The 19,732-nt window shown below is 37.0% G+C and overlaps 1 protein-coding gene across 4 annotated transcripts in view; it reads right to left on the reverse strand.

Moving 5' to 3' along the window:
- col4a2 (collagen, type IV, alpha 2) overlaps nt 1-19,732 on the reverse strand; it is a 122,931-nt gene that overhangs the window by 52,978 nt on the left and 50,221 nt on the right. For all 4 annotated transcript variants that reach the window (XM_031897040.1, XM_031897041.1, XM_002933017.3 and 1 more), the window contains exon 5: nt 8-142. In XM_031897040.1, the coding sequence (XP_031752900.1) occupies nt 8-142 (135 nt within the window). The remainder of the gene's footprint in view (nt 1-7; nt 143-19,732) is intronic.

Below are 19,732 nucleotides of genomic sequence, written 5' to 3' on the forward strand. Positions count from 1 at the left end.
ATTTTACCTTATCTCCAGAGGGGCCAGTCACTCCAGGAAATCCTCGTTCTCCTTTGTCTCCCTTACGTCCCTGCAGACCTGCTATTCCTATTAGCCCAGGTGGGCCAGAGGTACCTTGCCCTCCCAGGGGTCCTGGTTGTCCCTAAAAAATAAAAAATTTAAAGCATTAGACCTTATTACAGTGAATAAAAATTACACAAGATTCAATACTATATGAATATGTCTTTTCCACGTATGAGTTTTATAATACCATCAAAAGCTTTAAAGGTGATGATATATAGGGCACCACAACTTGAATGCCATGGGTATCTATGTAAACACTGCATGATGGTGTGTGGAGTGGCATTCTGAAATAAGAAATAATGGAAAGGGTGTAATTACATATCTGGGCAGTTTAATATTTTTGTCACATGTGAATGACTAGATTTGCAAAATGCCAACTTAAAGAAGAAACCTACTGATTATCAGTTAAATAAACTAAACATTGTTGTAAATAATAATGTGGGAGGCAATAAGATGTAAGTTGAATGCAGGGATGTTTATATACAGGAATATCTGGGTTCTGCAATGAACAATAATTTATAAGATATTTTACTTATTTTTTTACAGTAAGCACAAGGCTGCATGATTTTTTTTACTTAGGCTCAAGGGATAGATATCTAGTGAAGGGCAGGGAAGATGCAGGCAGACAAAGAAAGGCAAGGTCTGCATATTTTTACTATACCTTACATAAATAGACCAGTCACCTGTCCCTTGCTTTTTTTAAATGACTATACCATAAGACAGCAGCAGAGGGAGCTCTCGTTTTATTCATAACATTTTTTGCTAACTGAGACAGGCTGTAGCAAATGTACTGTACTTTGGAATTAGATAAAGATATTTGTAAGCAGAAAAAAATCATTAAAATTGCACTAAAAATGGAAATGCATCTTTTGTCAAAATTACTTTAACGGCAAATGACATGGTATTTATAGGGAGAATTGTGCTTCTGCTTATTTTTTGTTATAAACAAAGCAGAAAATACAATGTAGGACATATTGTATCATTTCTGATCACAAGGGGCAGTGCACATCAGAAAATTTGGCTCATAAAAATTCTATGCACAAAAGTACCTGCATTAAAATGCTGGTTGTGTCTACTTTGCTGTATAAAAGGGCAAAGTGCAAGTACCGTGAGCATGAAAGCAAGGTAGAACTGGAATTATCAGTCTTGATATATTACTTCTAGGCCTTTTTTTTTTTTTTACACAAATGACTTGCACCTAGGCAAATGCATGCTTATAGTACCATTTCCAACACTCCACATGCAGATGGTAATGTTCAGCTACATAAGTCCATTGTTTGCAAATTGAACCACGCTATTTTACATTTCACAGTTATACTGAATTCTGGAAAACAATGCTGCATTATGGATAAAAAGAATGGTGGGCCGAATTCAAATTTGGAACCTGCTTTATAACATTAGCCCTATTTTGTTCCAAGACTATTCCTTCTTCTGCCTTCATTTGTACTATTGTACTAGTGTACTAGTGAAAGTATTAAAAGAACTGATTTATATATCAAAGGGTATGTATTACACACTTTAAATATGTATATATATATCTATCATACAAAAAAGACCAGCAACACTGGGATTTCTGTGCAAATGAAAAATGTATATTTAAATGTGCATATACAGCCAGTGTGACATTCAGAAATCCCAGTGTTGCTGGTCTTTTTTGTATGATGTGTTATATTTTTACCGTGCACCTGGGTATATAATTAAAGTGGTGTGCCACCCACCAAAAGTTGGTGCTCTACTACACCATCCGGACAAAAACAGACCACCAATAGAACCGTTGTTGACTCTACTCACTTATTGTCACTAAACTATTTCAAGTTTGAACTGTCTTACTTCCTACAGATCAGCGGGACCAGTATGTGTGGCCCCATCATTTGCCAACTTATACATGTCACACTACGAACAAACATACATTTTTCCCACTTATGGGACATATATTTTTAAAATGTTCCACTTTATTGACAATTTACTACTACTGTGACTGGTACGGTCGATCAATTTTGATCAATGGTCAGGGAACTCAGTGAACTCCCCACTACAATACAGTTTACTGCACAGATTGATGTTTCCACAATTGCTTTCTTGAATCTAACATTGACAGTCACCAATTACACTTTGACTACATCTACTTAAAGGAAAGACACTGACCACAATACCCTGTTGCCCCACTCTTTGTGCTATCCTCCCCATCTGTTAAGGAGCATTCCATTTTCCCAGATGGTACGCATGGTGAGGAATAACTCTGATCCATATTTATTACATCAACAGTTGGATGACCTTATACAACGCTTCCTTCAAAAGTGTTACCATCTTCAGGACCTAACTGATTGCAAGGATAGAGCCTTGGCTTTAACACGCAATCAGGTTCTTCGGACCAGTGACACTTTACAATAAAAATGCCAAGGTAAAAGATTAACCTTCATCACTAACTTTACTCCTAACAAAAAGCCCCTGATTGATTCAATACTCTACCACTGGTCTGTGTTGGAAAAGGACCGGACACTCCCCCCTATTTTCAAGACTCCTCCATGCATCACATATAGTAAAAGTAGCAGTTTACGAGACCTATTAGTAAAGACCTACTCACTACTATCAGTCGAATACTTTGAGTACCTGGCTCCCCTCCACGAGACCTGGATGCTATAAGTGCCCCAACTGCACTACATGCAATTCCCTGATAACCGGGCCTACATTCAATCACCCACATATTGGCCGGGTTATACAGATCCAACACAGACTCACATGTACTTCAAAGTTAATTATTTATTTTATTTAATGTCCTTGTGGACAGTTATGCATTGTTAAATCTATTACGTCATTCAGAGACCGCATTGTGAACCACAGGTCAGCAATACGCTCAGCACTTGCGAAGGGGAAAGCGGATACTCAAGATGCTGCTCATTTTCTGACTCACAAACATTTGTTATCAAGTCTACGTTGCATGGACATAGAAACCATGTTTGTTCCACTGTCACTTTGAAAAATGTTAGATTCATGTTTGAATAAATCCTTTATTGAGCGTTAAGTCCTGTGAGTGCGGTATGTTAATTTAAGATTGTATGATTTTCTCTCACTGCACCCAGGCATATTTTTTTGTTATAAGACGTGAGTGCCTGTTTCCACCTACCTAATGTCATGTTTTTATTTGTGCTTGAAAACAATTAGTAACGTTTAGTAAAGTACTACAAAATGGATTGTTATGTTAAAGTTATTATCACGAATTTATAAAACGCCAGCATATCCACAGTGCTGTACAACAAAAGGGTATATACATTGAAGATACACATTTACATCCAAAGCATAGAGTTTAATAATGTTATGCATTTGCTTTTAATCATGCGGATGTGCCTATTTCCTTTCTTTGGCAAAGTAACAGTCTTGGTATGCTTCTGGCTTTCGTTATCTCAGTAACATAATATTCTACCATGCATGTCACAGATAAAATCTGGAATAAATTATTTATGACAGTACATCCTTTGGGGCAATGGCACATTAGGCATTTTGATCTCCATTATATCTATGAAAAAAAAAATACTGGAAGCAAAGTGCAGGTATTAAAAAGAGGGTTTTTTGTGGCACTCACTCTGTACTTAATATACTGTGTCACAGACAGCTTGATTTTTGGTGAGTGGTTTGATCGCCAAGTGATCAAGAGAACCTAATGAATGACTTGTGATAAGAAATCATAGATAGTAAAGCAAGGAGGAATTTAATCACTGCAGCTTTAAAATATTCAATGTGAAAAAAACTGTAATTATTCCATAACAGAAAATGGCGCAAAACTGTTTAAAGTGGCTAGTAGATGGGGGCATAAATCAAGTACAGTATCAGATGATAGGCCCTCTTGAAGACACAGAGGACTACTAGTAGCAGCTACTTGTCAAGGCTACTAAAACAGACAATGCTGATCATTTACTGATAACTGTCTCTACATGTGTTTTAGCAGAGGAAATCCTCAGTATTGTCTATGGCAGGGTATTTTCTGGTGACAAGTAGCTGCTACTAAGTAGCTCCGTGTGTCTTCACTCTAAAAGTGCAAAAACAGAAAGCAAAAAAAATGGTCAAAGAGTTGAAAGGGAAAGAAATAAAAATACAATATATATGTTGAAAGAGACTAAAGAAAGATAGAAAGGGGAGAGAATAAAGGAACAGTTATATATATAAGTTATATGTGAGGATAGTAGGGATGCACCGAATCCAGGATTTGGTTCGGGATTCGTCCAAGATTTGTCTTTTTTTGGCAGGATTCGGATTCTGCCCAATCCACGCTCCTGAGCGAACCGAATCCTAAAAATCACGTGACTTTTTGTCACATAAACAATGAAGTTGCACGCACGGCAACAATAAATCCTTCCAAAACATAATTAGCATATCCTAATTAGCATTTGGATTGAGTTCGGTATTCGGCCAAATAATTTATGAATGATTCAGGGTTTCGGCCGAATCTGAAAATGTGGATTCGGTGCATCCCTAGAAGATAGGGAATAAGGCAGCATGGTAAAGTAGGAAGAGAAAAATGGTACATAAGAGAAGGTACATGTGGAAGTAGAAAAAAGAAAGGCTGAAGGCAGGGTCGGACTGGGGGGTTCAGGGCCAGCCCGACATCCTCCCCTGAACACGTGTAAGTGAAACGCGTTGGGGAGGACACCAGTGGCCGGGGGAGTGGTGAAAGGGATCAGGTCTGGGCCACTGGGGCCCACCAGGTTTTTTCCCGGTAGCCCAGTCCGACCATGGCTGAAGGTATGAAATATGAGAAAGGGACAAAAGAGAGAAATAAAAGAGAAGGTAAAAGGAGAAAAAAGAAAGGCAAAGGGAAGAAAAGGAAAATATCTGACTTGGAGAAAAAGGAGGGAGATGGTGGAAAATAGTGGAAAAGAGGAAAAACTAAAAAGTGTAAAAAAGATATGAAAGCAGGAGAAAATATATTCACAATTTGGTTTGTAAAGTATTTAAAAACTCTGTCAAGAACATGATTTCCTTTTAATTACAGTCTCTCACTTAAAACTGATGAACTGCAGAAGGACAATAAGCAGTGACATTCTTCATTGTGTCCCTGGGTAACAATCTGAACTATTAGTTCAAGGAAATGACACAACTGTCAGACTATGTTGTTCCACAGAGGAAACTGTAACTCTAAACAGGGAATATTCAACTCCCAAACCTCAAAGCATCTTTCTTTTTCCCCTACCAGGCAAAAAATCTAAACACACTTGGGTTATGCATATGGTTTAGTGATTAAATGGAGATTAACCCTTTGAATGACTAGAAGGTGTTCAGCATACAGAACAAAACTTAAAACATAAGTCATTTTGCTTACGAAAATTGAATGGACTAAGACAAATCAATGGTTTATACTCATAACATACAACAAAAGTATATGTCGAAAAATCTGATATTTTAAAAAATAACATAGGATACTGTAAATCCATACAGTAGAACAAGCAAACAGCAAAAGAACAATGCATAAATAGTGATGAGCGAATCTGTTCTGTTTCGCTTTGCTGAAAAATTTGTGAATCTTTCAAAAGATCCACGAAACGGCGGAAAATTTGCGAAACGGTGAAAATGTTGTGCGGCAAAAAAAAGGCAGGATATTTTGGTGCACTTTGGGTGCCACTGATGAAGTATCCCACCATAAAACAACAAAGTCACTGGTTGTACACTCTTTTAAAGGCTAGAGAAATGCTATTAGGACCAAACTGTGGATTTTGAGGTCGTCAAGTCTTGCTTTGTTTGATAAGGGCTATATTTTGCTGAGTGTGCTGCCTGTTTTCAAATATTTGCACCTTGATAATAAATAAAGCTTGACTTACTCTGAAATGTAAAACTCGCTTAGGGATCTTAAAGAGGTATACATTAAGGATACTGTATTTTTATTATGCCGTTTACAAGGGAGATAGGGCTAAAGAGAGACTGGGTTATTCTGCTATTGACTGGTATTTACAGAAGTGATATTATTGTTCTTTGGTGTTTCTGGCAAAACAAAAAAAAAAGATGTGAAGAAAAAAGTTCTAGTATAAATAAGGTGAGATGTTTGAGGACCGCTGAGTAATTTTGCTCAGTTGAAGCAAAACCAAGTAGAGAATAAGCTACAGAACATCAGTGTAGGAGAAAAATTATATTACTGTTTCAAACTGAGCGCATTGGTAACTCCATGCTTATATATAAGGTAACTTATAATATACAAATGAAAAACTGTTAGGGCTAATAAAGCATGAAAAATAATATTGTTACAAAGTAAGGAATAAGGAAGGAATAAAATTGTTTAGTAACCAAACTTTTATGTCACAATATGTTGGGTGCCAAATTATGGCAGACTTCTCTTTGAGATTTGCTCAATGAATGACTTATTTTTTCAAACTTTTTCAAGTATGATATTTGTGCTTATTATAGGGTTTCTGAATAAAGGCATAAAGTGCTAAAACAATAGAGCTGCTGTTTTACATTGCATTTTCCCATTTGTCAGAGGAAGTTCTCTGTATAGGACGTGTCACTGAGTTGCCAACTCTCCTAATTTTTCCAGACAGTTCCTGGTTTTGTTTCTCTGCCCCAAAAATATCCCTGTCCCTAAAGTTTCAGCAATTTTCTGACCAGAGAAATGTAATAAAGCAGTACTTCACCAAAAGAAGTGGTGTACAAGCTTGCTAATACAGAGTGGCAGAGAAATGAAGGACACAGGGCCAGATTTACCAATATGTGATTTTAGTTCTTAATACATAAAAGCTCACCCATGTTCTATTCATTCCTATGAGTTTTTTAGAAGGGTATTTATCAATAGGTGAAAGTGAGAACTCACCATTTGATAAATACGCTTCTAAAAAATAGAACATGGGTGAGCTTTTATGTATTAACCTCTAAACTCACATTTTGGTAAATCTGCCCTATAGGGTCAAACTAACCATGAGATTTTTGAGCTAATGGGCAGAATGTATAAGCCAGACACTAAATTTAAATTTGTTTTGACATATCAGATGCAACTGTGGCAAATGCAATGCTGCAATAATGTTGGAATTAAGGGGAAAAATCTGCATTATGAGTAGAAACATGGTGATGTGCATCTAAAAATTTCACTTTGCATTCTGCAGTTGCATATTAACTCCATAGCTCTATTAAAGCGAGTGCTTTTTTTTTTTATCAGACTGGACATTATGGGAAGATTTTATCCATTTCTAAAATTTTATTTGACAAAATGACCATTTCAAGCCATATCGTTTAGTTGAAGTTAGGAAAACTACCTGCTTGTTCCTGCAAACATTTGGACAATAAACAAATTCCATTGTTAACCATGAAAATTTCCAGACCTGCCCAATTGATTTTCTGATTGAGGTCGGATGAAAGATTGCTAGATGTATAATCATTCAGTGCACACTAACCTTACGATAATTTGATGGTTTTGTTGGATCGCACTGAAATTGGTCACTAAGGAAGGAAAAATGATTACATCATTATGGCCAACTTAAGCCACATACTTTATGGGAAGTGATATTCAGTCAATAACACCTACCTCCACCTAACAGAATAAATACAGAGAGGCTCAGGCTGGAATATGGTAGCTTTTTTGGTGCAGCAACCACAGGCGGCATACCCCCACTTACTGTACGATAATGCACACACTTATTTACACTTCACACACAAACATGCAAGCAGTCTCTCTCACACACACTCATGCACACACACATCACATACCTCCCAGTCCTGATTTTAATCACAAAACCCACACTCCCGGATTGCTAGTTATATGTCCCACTGTCCCAATCTGCTGTTCCACCTACTACCTTAAGTGAGGTAATGCTTTTAATCTATTAATTTATGCAGTGACTTTACTGGCATGTATAGGTTAAATGAAATGGTAATTGCCCATTTCGGCAGGGATCTCACTGACCAAAGTTTTTTTTAATGTTTTTTGTTATGCTCAAGGTATTTTTGGGCGAGTAGTTAAAAGGTGGGTATGTTTGGAAATTTCACCATTGCCCATACCCATGTCCCTCTTTTTCATTTTCGAATGTTGGTTGGTAAAACATCAGATTTTGTCTCTTCCACAAACTGAAGCGTAGCCATTCCCTAACACAGCCTCACTCTCACACACAGCATCATGTGACCAGGCTGAGGCACATAAAAGATGCAGCAGCAGCACAGTATTATGTGCAGTATTATTAGGGCAGAAAACGAGAATCAGCATGTACTGAGATGGGGACCTGGGTTACTTCTTCTTATCCTCTTTGAGGGGAAACCTTAACCCCCTTACTGTGGATACCTATGATTCCAAATTGAGCAGGGTCTCAGGGCATGAAAAGATCCCCATACAAACCCATGTTCAGCATATGTGTATGAACACAACAACAACATTATGAAACCTGGATAGAAATGCTTTGAAATTGCATCCAGAGAAGGCAATAACCCCACCCCTGAAATAATCATGCCACCAAAAACATCATCACATGATGATGTTGCATGACAACAGGTTTATAAACCAGAGCACTAGTACTTGAGCACAGATACAAACATGGATGCTAATTTGTTTCTGCATTGCTAAATCATGCTATTTTGTGGTTGTCTGCAATTACCGTATATACTCGAGTATAAGCCGATCCGAATATAAGCCGAGGTACCTAATTTTACCTAAGAAAACTGGAAAAACTTATTGACTCGATTATAAGCCTAGGGCTCTCTCCAACCCCCCATGCCCCCTATGGAAACCCCCACGTAGCCACCCTCACAGAAGCCCGCAGTTCCCAGAGGGGCCACCGCAACAACAACGCTGCAGTCTCTTCCGGGGCACTGAGTGAGTGCGCCGGTAGCCGCAGAGCACCCTGTAATTCGTTGCACACGCATGGAAGGGGGGGGATGCGCGCTAGCAAACACAAATATGCGCGAGTGCGCGAAATCACGCAGGGGGGGGTGCGAGGCAGGATACCGTATATGCTCGTATATAGATGGATACCGTATATGCTCGAATATAAGCCGATGCTAAGTATATACGGTAAGCAGGATTTAGTGTGGCTCCTTCAATGAGGCAAGGTGAGAACAGTTTTTTTTTAACTGGAAATTAGCAATGTGATCACCTATTACTCAGAGTGCAGAAAAGATAATTGCATTGAATTGGGGGGGGGAAGTCATGTTTGGTCCAACTGGGGTTCAGAAACACCCTTGACAGGTATTCTGATTTAAAAAAAAAAAAAATAAAACAAAAAAAAAAACGAGACTGCAGGTAAAAAACAATGCATTTTTTAAGCTAATCCTTTCTACTTGGAGAGATCCATAGGGTTTTTACAATTTTAATAAACTGAGCTCTTACTAGAACTACATGCTTATAAAGATACCCCTAATGTTTCTCAAGATAAAATGAGAAAACCACTGTAATTCCCATAATTCAAGCAAGTGAGAGTGCACAGGGTGTAGTGCCTTGCTATCCCACATAGGTATGGTAGCAAAAGTTGTGGCAAAAATTTTAAAAATCAGATTGCGTCACATCTAGCACTTAGCATTAAAATGACATTTCTGTTTGATTCCTGCATGCATATTGCAAGTCTGTTGTGCTTAAAGGAACAGTAACTCCAAAAAATGAAATAGCTTTAAAGTAATAAAAATATAATGCACTGTTGCCCTGCACTGGTAAAACTGGTGTGTTTGCTACAGTAACACTACTATAATTTATATACTGCTGTGTAGCCACGGGGGCAGCCATTCAAGCTGGAAAAAAGGAGAAAAGGCACAGGTTACATAGCAGATAACAGATAAGTTCTGTAGAATACAATAGTGTTTTATCTGTTATCTGCTATGTGCCTGTGCCTTTTCTCCTTTGAATGGCTGCCTCCATGGCTACATAGCAGCTTATTTATATAAATTATAGTAGACTTTCTGAAGTAAACACACAACTTTTACCAGTGCAGGGCAGCAGCACATTATATTTTAGTTACTTTTATACACTTTCATTTTTTGGTGTTACTGTTCCTTTAAGTCTGTGTGACAGCACTTTACACATGTCCCCTTATAAGTTATTGGGAGCCAAGTTATGACACAAATTTCTTTGCTGATTTGCAATATAAATAGCTTATTTTTTCCTTTCTGATGATAGGCTTTGTGAATAGAGCCATAAAGTGCTAAGACAATAGACTTGCTGTTTTACAGTGCATTTTCCCATCTGTCAGAGGAAGTTCTCTGGATGGTAGGAAAGAACTAAAAAAAGGAATTATGGTAATGTATGTAATGTGGACTGTCAAAAAAGGATAAAAAAAAATCAAAATTCAAGCTGCAGAGCAGTTGGAACATCTTGTAATATCTTACACTTGTTTTGATAGGGAACATCAGAAATAGGCACAAACGTCTCTGCCAAGCAATTGTTTTGCAGTAGTGAGTGTAGGAGTGTTCTCAGGCATTCACAACGTACCCAACAGATGTTTTTTGTCAGCAGGCGGTGGGCTCTCCAAAAGCTGCAAGTACATCTGTCCTGAGTTTGATATTTGTGAGAACATTCTTTTCTCCCCAAAGTGGTCCCTGCTGAAATTTTTAAACATGGCCCATAATCGGGATAACAGTGGGATTCTCAAAATAAAAAGTACACGGATGAGTCAGTTGTTGCGGATGTGAAATGTGAAATCCCACTCAAAACTGAGAATTGCTTTAGGCAGATTTTGTTCTCAGAGGACAGAAGCTGAGAATCTCTGTGTGATTTATTTGTTTCTGATCTGAGTCTGGAAGAGAGGGTTTTGGCAGAATTACACATGAAAACAAACATTTTATTCATTGCAGGATTTGTAATTTAACGTCACAATAATAGAAAATCCTACAAACCAAAGAAAGTACAGAAATCTGCTGCATCACAACAGCTTCATTTACCTACACAACAGCTCCAAGGGCTGCAGTCTGAAAATAGCTGGGTAACCAAGCTGTGAAAATGCATATCTGAATCAATGGAACTAGTTAAAATACATGAAGAATGTCAGAAGCAGAAATAAAACAAACAAAATCTTAATTCTCTTCATTTTTCTGTAGTGCAAATTTGGGACAGTATTGTTTTGCAGACAATCAATCAGATGCGTAATTACAGAATGTTACAGAATCAGTTATTGGGTTCCTATAGGCTACTGGATCAGGTTAATGAATCAGATTGTTTGATGCTTTAGGTATAATCTTATTAAAGGTGCAAAGTTTGCCAGGTCTAGTAACTCATAGCAGGCCATCAGATTCTTACAAACAGATGGCAGTAAATGCTGTCTGTAAATTGATTGCTGTGGGTTACTAGACCTATAACTAACTAACTATGTGCCATTTATTAAATTGCAGTCCTACTACATAAGCCTATATTACAATTTGAATTTAAAATAAAAACAGAATCATAACTGAGTAAGATATGAAATATACAGTGCATTGTAAAACAGATTAACTGATCTGGAAATAGTTAATAAGTCAAAGCATTAGTTTTACATGGGAAACACACACTGGTTAAAGTTCCGAGAATACTTTCAGCCTCCCACAAATTGTTGTTTTAAAGTACATTAGGGGTACCTTTGATCCTGATAGCTTACATATGGATCCCATCTTGTTGCTTTACAGAAGAAAAATGGGTGAATATGAGAACTTCTTATCCCCCAAATCCCAAATAAACAATGCTAATAAGCATGAAGTTATTTCTGCTTTTCATAAATGCCTTTGTTAGCCCTCAATAATAGATTTGCACATAAATAATTTAAAATGATTTTATCATTATTCATTTTAAAATAAGGGGATCATTAACTGCAATGTACCAGTAAATGTTTTTTTTTACGTGTACAACAGCAATTTTTTGCGGCCGTTTTGCGAAAAAATCTGGCAATGGTGATACGTGGAAATTCGCCGCAAATCCATGCCTGTCGAAAAATTTGCTCATCACTAATGAATTTAGAATCTTTTGAGCATCTGAACACTGCAGGCTTCTACCTTCCACAGATGCCATTCTGGATCAGTAGTGACTTGGGTGCATCTAGGCTTTAAATGCCCCACCCTTGGTTATGGCCCAATTCCCCCCAGCCATGCCACGTTCCACCATGACCACACTCCCCCTGATCCTACTCCCTGATCAGTTGCAGGTGGATTATGGGTGACATTTGGGTTTGGGTGCAAATTACTGGCAGCGGGTAAAAGTCAGCACTTCCAACATGAATTCGAAACAGCACAATCCCTATTGGCTGTCAGAAAATTGTGACTGAGCAGATAAGAATCTACTGTCTACTGATGCCTCTCAGCTCAGTTCTCAGTAATTGAAATGAACAGAAATTAGTTTAAATAAGCTGAAAAATCTTGAAAATGTCATATAAATGTGCTTAAAAAAGCACTTTGAACAATTTCACATTAACTTATTATGGGTGTTTAGTTCCCCCTTCAGCAGACAGAATGTGACTAGTATGGTATTGTACTGATCTCAAGATAAATATTCATGCCTTTGTACACTACAGTATAGTGTCAGAGGGTTTCACTCATTAAAACAGCACAAATGATGTCATATTGCAAGATGGTGACTTTATTTCAGAACTCTCTTTGTGCTCTGTGCTGTTGCAGCATAAAGGCAAAGTTCTAATCTGAGCTTTAACCTGTAGATCAGCAGATGTAAAACTTTTATTAGTTATGGTATGGCCTAAATGAGTCCCACTGTCTTAAAAATTCTTATTACTAAGATAGATTTAAATTGTGAAATATGATTAAAACTTGCAGCAATCTTTTTGTTCTGTAATATTGTGTTTCACTAAAAATTATAATGGGCTGAAAAAAATGATTTGCAAGTTCACAATCTCATTACATGCTACCTTGCAATTCCAATTTAGTGAAAGAACCCTGTTGGCAATGTACAATTGATTTAATGGGCTTACAAATTCACAGATCAGCAACAGCTTGTAAGAGTCTGCTGAGAGCAATGGGAGGAATGTCTGAGTCACACAAGATAGTGATATGCAGAAGCACACTGTGTACTATGTACATTTTATTTTTACAAATAAATGAAAATGATAGAAAATGTAAATGATAAAACCCAAATGCATATACTTCAGTGTGATTTTAACAAAAATGGCTGGATAATGTTAATCATGAATTAGTCTTTTTGAGTGATAGAACAGTTTCTCCAGATGGACTCATCATTCAGTAAGAACAGCTGGAATAATATAAATGCATTCATTAGATGTATTTAAGTGTTATTTAACCAGACTGGAAAGAATATATCATCACTCTTTGGCAATGAGCAAGTGACACTGGGGTGGTCACTCCTGCCTGTAGTAGACTGGATAAAGTGCCTGCCAAAACTGATAGCTGTAAATTGTCAAATTACATTTAATGCTTGACACTATGTACTATTTATGGGCTTTGTTGCTTTGTTGTTAGTAATGTTTTCCCTGTCCTGGACATGCTTTTAGAAATCATTAAGTATGTAGAGGAGTCCATGCACAGATGGGTGTTTAATGTGTAATTTTCTCATGACAGGGTTTCTTTTGAATCAGAACTGACCAATGAATGGGTAAGGAGTTTACTATGTGTAAGCTGTGATCTTCTCTTTAAAATGTACTATAAATATTAAGAGAAGAGTGCATAATCATCTGTCTATGAAGGTTCACAGAATCCTATCTTGCCTTGATATAACTCATTCTGTTTTAGTTCCATAAAATTCTTTATTCCTTGCCAGTGCCCTGAATACAAATGATACTAACATAGGTTTTACCTGCATCTGGAGTAACAAGTTTTAAAAACTGATCAAGGGAGTATCATATGTCAAAAATGATCAAGGGAGTATCAAATGTCAAAAACTAAAGCCAGAACAGATCATCCTTTGAGGTTTTCAAAACTATTATGATGATGATACAATAAATGCATGGGGCTAAAAATACAGAAAAATATTTGGTTTGGTAAATGTAATTCCTGTTATTATTATACATTATTCACATGACATGCTACGCAGATCCTTACATTATACATTATTTACATGATTCCCTGCCCAGTAAGTTTACAATTTTTTACATATCAGTGTAAGAATAACACACATTAAAGGAAAACTATACTCCCAAACAATGTTGGTCTCTACACATTGCTATACATTGCATAAACAAGCTCATATGTAAAACCCTACTATATCTAAATAAACCATTTTCATAAAAATATACTTTTTTTGTAGTATCTGCTATTGGGTAATCCTAAATAGAAAATTGCCATTTTATGAATTAAGGGCCGCCTCCTGGGATCATAGGATTCCCAGTGCACACAAACAAGCCAAGGCACACATACATGCTAGGCTATGAATGGACAGAGTTCTGGCTTTTGCTTCCACACTACTTCCTTTTAGATTTAGAGGTGCATTATTTCCTGTCAGGTGATCTCTGTGGGAGCACACAGCCCATCACTAAATGGTGGATCAAGGGACAGGATGTAAAAGGGCAATATTTACTGATATATATTCCATTTTGGTGAGATTCTTTAACAGGTCTCACTTAACATAATATAAACTATCTGTTGGTTAAGTATTCACTCTAGGAATGTGTAACCTGCTTAAATGCTTTCTGTCAAAATATTTGGTTCATTATTCAAATTATTCATTATTTCAAATTACTTTTTTTAATTTGAAAGTTGACTCTTCTGTACATAAACTTACTAACACCCAGCAGAAAATATTAGGGGTAATGTGTCTTTGCACAACACAAACTGGCTGCAATCGTCCATTTTTTTCAATTTTCACACTGTGTTCTGCATTATGTAACTTTTCAAAGGCCTTTGAACTCTATTTTGAAGTGCATATGGAAATCCATTGCATATGGAAACCCATTGAATTACTCCTGCTTTGCATATTTTTCCTACATGGTCCTATGTACTATAACTTAGTACCTCAATCTGTTCTGTCATCTGCTGCAGCGTGTCTTAAGTTGGCCATATATAGGCCGATAAAATCTGTAGACGGACCCATCAGCAGCTTATCAGCCCATGTATGGGGACCTTTAATGGGCCTACCCAACTGATAGTTGGGGGTCAGATTTTTTTGTGTTTGGGGGCTATACAGACCTGTTCTATGACATGTTCCATAAGAAACACCTAAAGGTGGCCATACACAGGCTGATAAAAGCTGCTGACAGAGTTGGCAGCTTATTGGCCTGTGTATGGAGCCCTCCAATGGGCTTACCTGGCAGATATGTGGCTGAAAATTGGACCACTGTAGATCAGGCAGGTTAAAAAATACCATCAGGGCAAGGAGCTTATCGGCTTATTGAAGTGGTCCTTGTCCTAACAGCCTGCATGCCATCAACACCATCCGATCCTCTGGCCAAGGAACAAATGATTGGATCAATCTGATGTCACCCACCTCAAGGTATTGGAAGAAGATTCACTCATTTGAAGACCTCCCCAAGTGAGAGAATCTTTTAGTGTATGGCCAGATTAGAGCTGGCAAGGTTGCCAAATGAGCAGATCTTTCCCTGATCAGAATAATACGATCATCTAGCCCTCAGGCCAGACGATCAGATCCATTGAAAGGATGCAGGCCTTTGTGTCCACAAACATGAAACATATCAGACATCTGATCCCTACTATTGTGCCCCATAGTTGTTATAAATATACCCCGCAATGGCAGCAGATATGCATCCATTGTCATCATGAAAGGTTATGCTTTTTTTGCACTGCAGGATTAAAGTAACATATTTCTATTAATCAATAAAAATAACTATTCCCTTCAGATATTTCCTTTTCACCTATGCCCTCAATTGGATTTTTACATTCAAGCACATTTTCCAATTAGCTTTCAAGTACATTGAAAACATCTGTGAGTGTTACATGTAAGGCCTGCATGTTTGCTGAATTGTAACTAAAAAAATGCAACCAATGTGTGTCATTGGGATTATTTTAATAATAAATGTATTTCTAATATAAATTGTAATCATCAAAATAAACTATTATCACAACAATTTTAAAGTTACTCATTTCATTTGTATTTCCTTTATAAAAATCCTTCACTAAACACTATGACCTCCATTTATTAACTACCAACATCTGCACAGAATCACATTCAGAAATGTCAAACAGCCCACACATACATTCTGTCTCATTCCTAAAATACTTCCAAAGTGTTCTGCCAGAGCTCCTTTTATTTGCATCTTACTGTACTTGTTCTACATTAAACAATAAAGACACTAACCAAGTTATAATGTAATATATTTTACTGATTATCTGATATGTCATTCTTTATAGAAAAAATATGGACTTTTAATGCAGTACAAATAATGTTCTAAAACACCTTTAATATGTTCCTTACTAGGTTACAAAAGGATTTTTTTTTATTCACCAAACTAGGAAACATATATACTGTATCTACATGAAAAGCAAAAAAATCATGTAGAATAAGTTCCCACACTGTTTTAGCCTACAGTGTATGTTTGTGTTACTATTTGGTATGTGCATTCCCCACTCCATCTTTGTTTGCGCTGCCATATTTGTTTAACTGTGCCAAAGAGAGCTCAAATAACTATATTATATATATATACTGTATATAGATTTGGCAGAGAATCCAGATTTTGTGCCAGGTTTAACTCATTTGGCCTTTTAGCAACTTTGCAATATACATCCATTACAATATTTGATTTTTTTCAAGTTATTTGTATATATAACTGCAATTGAAAGCAGTGTTTGGCTCTTTCTGTTCTCTGCCCTGGTGGTTCAGACTGTTGAAACAACTTAAGACAAGCCAGCTGTTCAAAAAGTAACAATCAGAGATTAAGCAAATGCTACTTTCAATAGCAACTGTTTTTAAAAAGCAGTGAGAATTGTTAATTAATGCATTTTGGAAAGTTGCTTAGAGTTATGTTTTCTTTAATTAAGCAAATTTTTATTTTTGGGTTGATATGCCCTTTCATATCCTGGGTAAAAATCTGGTCCTCAGTTTGGAAACTTTCCTCTAACACGGGAGAAAGAGCATATTATTATTATTAACATTTATTTATAAAGCGCCAACATATTGCGCAGCGCTGTACAATAAGTGGGTTTCATACATTGGACATACAGAGTAACATATAAAGCAATCAATAACCGATACAAGAGGTGAAGAGAGCCCTGCCCAAAAGAGCTTACAATCTATAAAGTAATATACCCATGGTATCTCACTCCAATAAGTAAACATGTCATTGAATCTAGTTCAGGTACAAACCTGGCAGAGGGGATGCTCTATTAGGGGAGATTATCTCCATGCTTGATGGCACTGCCCACTGGCCTACTAAATCATACATAAACCTACCATAGAATCAGCATTACTAGCTCCACCATATCCTTATTCAGGATTGCTAGTAGACAACATAAACTTGTTTCTCAGATGCTGGCAGCAACACATGTTTTATCACATTACACTGGTTGACCCCTTCTCTCTCCATAGCCTTAGTTAAAAAAAAGGCTGAAATATATACAAACAATACAGCCCTTTAAGATGGCAAACGTGATGGACATAAAGTTAAATGGTTACCAGGAGAGAACTTTCTCTTAAATTATCTGTGGGCTTCTTTTCTTGTAACATTTAATACTATGTGACTCATTGCTCACTGACTTTAATTGTACTATTTTAACTTACCCATTTATACCCCTTTAGCTGCACTATTTTTTATTCAATAATGCAGGCCCGGAACTAGGGGTAGGCAGAAGAGGAACCTTTTTCAATGACTCCCCCCCCCCCACCCCGCTTGATGGAACTGTGCATGCGTGCACAGGCGAGGGGAAGTGCAGGGACGAGGTGGCTGACCGGGTTGCCTAGGGCGCCCAGTCGGCTTGGCCCGCCCCTGTAATAATGTCTTATTTACATGTGCCTTCTTTTACTAATGTTTATATTTTCTTCTCCCTCTGTTCTTTCTCCTTCTTTTCTCTAACTTCATGGTCATATGTTTGTATATTTGAATTGAGATTCTATGTTAAAGCAGCTTTGATACTATTATGCTCCATCTAGAATTTTTATGGTGTTCTCACTAGTGATGAGCGATTTTTTTTGCCAGACATGGCAAATTGTTTCAAAAAACTTCTGTGAAATTCGCATGAAAAAATTAATTGCACGGCAAAAAAAGGGCGTGCGTGCATAAGATATGGGCACAGCCACATAAAAAAAAGCATAAAAAAAGACGCGGGGGACCAAAAAAGATGTGGGCGACAAAAAAAATCATGCAACAAATGCGTTTCGCAAATTTTCCGCTGGTTTGCAGATTTTCTTGCTGCTTCATGAATTTTCTTGCTGTTTCACAAATTTTATGGCGAAGCTGTAGTTCTCACTTTTGATCCAAAAATCATAAATAAAGATGGTGAGCTATTGTATACAGCGTTGAAGGTCTGGATCATTAGATGCTGAACTTTCAGGCTGGTGCTGTAAGTTGAGTATATAAAATATTAGTTTTTAGGGTTAAGTTCTCCTTTAACATCTCCTTTAACATCTGGTTTGGCTATGTTACTGCAACATGCCACACGTTTCCCAGATGGGAAGAGCGGAAGCGCTGGAGGTAAGGCTTATTTGAATGAGCAACTTATATGATGTCAGTGGAAAGCTCAGCAATAACAATTTTATTCCTAGACTGTCTGCTGACTCACTCTCAGTATCTACAGTTCCTGGAGCTAAAAGTAAAACAATGCAGAGGAAGATATATTTTCCCAGATATTCTCAAATTAATTATAAAGATTTTCCTATTCCACATATGGGCATGAAAGAAAATGAAGAACAATTTCAGGATGTTGCATATGTGTTTGCTTGGTTGTGATACTGCAAATAGACTGATAATTTGCACTTGCATTATCCAAACCAACAAATCTTGTATGTAAAATATATTCTTTTTTTAAAAAATACAAACTTCGGTTTCTTTCACTGTAAAATATTGTTGCTTTGTTTTTCTACTATTATTGTCCCACCCATGCCCTGAAATGAGGCGAGTATAAAGAGAGGTGGGATCAACTATAAACCGAAAGTGCTTTCAGTGTCACTATTCTGCACAGTTTAGTTGAAACAAAAGGCAGAGCTTATTTCCAGCACAAGCCATATTTTGTGGGGGCAGGCACATTTTAAAAACAAAGGTATGTTGTCTCCTTTACAATATTAGAAATCATGCATGTGACACATAGGGCCATGTTCAATTTGACAAGAAAAACTTATCTACTAATTAATTTCCAGATTTTCCCAAATGCATTTCAGTGAGAAACTACATTTCACTGTTAATCACGTGAAAACTATATAGAAAAAATAGAACTGAATTAGGAGGAAAATAGTTTCTCCTCAAAATGAATATTGCCCATCAATTAAACCATAAAATAACATTTTCTGATTGAAATGAATCTGGCCCATAGTGTCATGAAAACTAAAGCTTGCTTAAAATGCCCGTCAGTACCCTGATTTAATTTAATCTGTGATTCCCCAGATAATAAGGCTTGTAAATCAACAGCATCTGGGGGGCTATTGAGTGCCCTCCTCTACATTAGAATATTGATGAAAAAACACCAAGCCTGTTCTCTCCCACATCATTCCTATATACACACCCTCTCAATGTTTGGGACAAACTGATCTTCTCCTATGATTACACTGTTGAGGATGTTGCATTCATTAAGTGCTTCTTCCGGCCAAAACTGTATTTTGATGTATCTGTGAAAAATGAACTTCTGCTTTACCCATTTGCTTTATTGTACAACAATTTAGTCCTGCTAGGATATCTACTCCCACATA

The sequence above is a fragment of the Xenopus tropicalis genome, chromosome 2, assembly GCF_000004195.4.
Source record: "Xenopus tropicalis strain Nigerian chromosome 2, UCB_Xtro_10.0, whole genome shotgun sequence".
Classification (NCBI taxonomy): Eukaryota; Metazoa; Chordata; class Amphibia; order Anura; family Pipidae; genus Xenopus; species Xenopus tropicalis.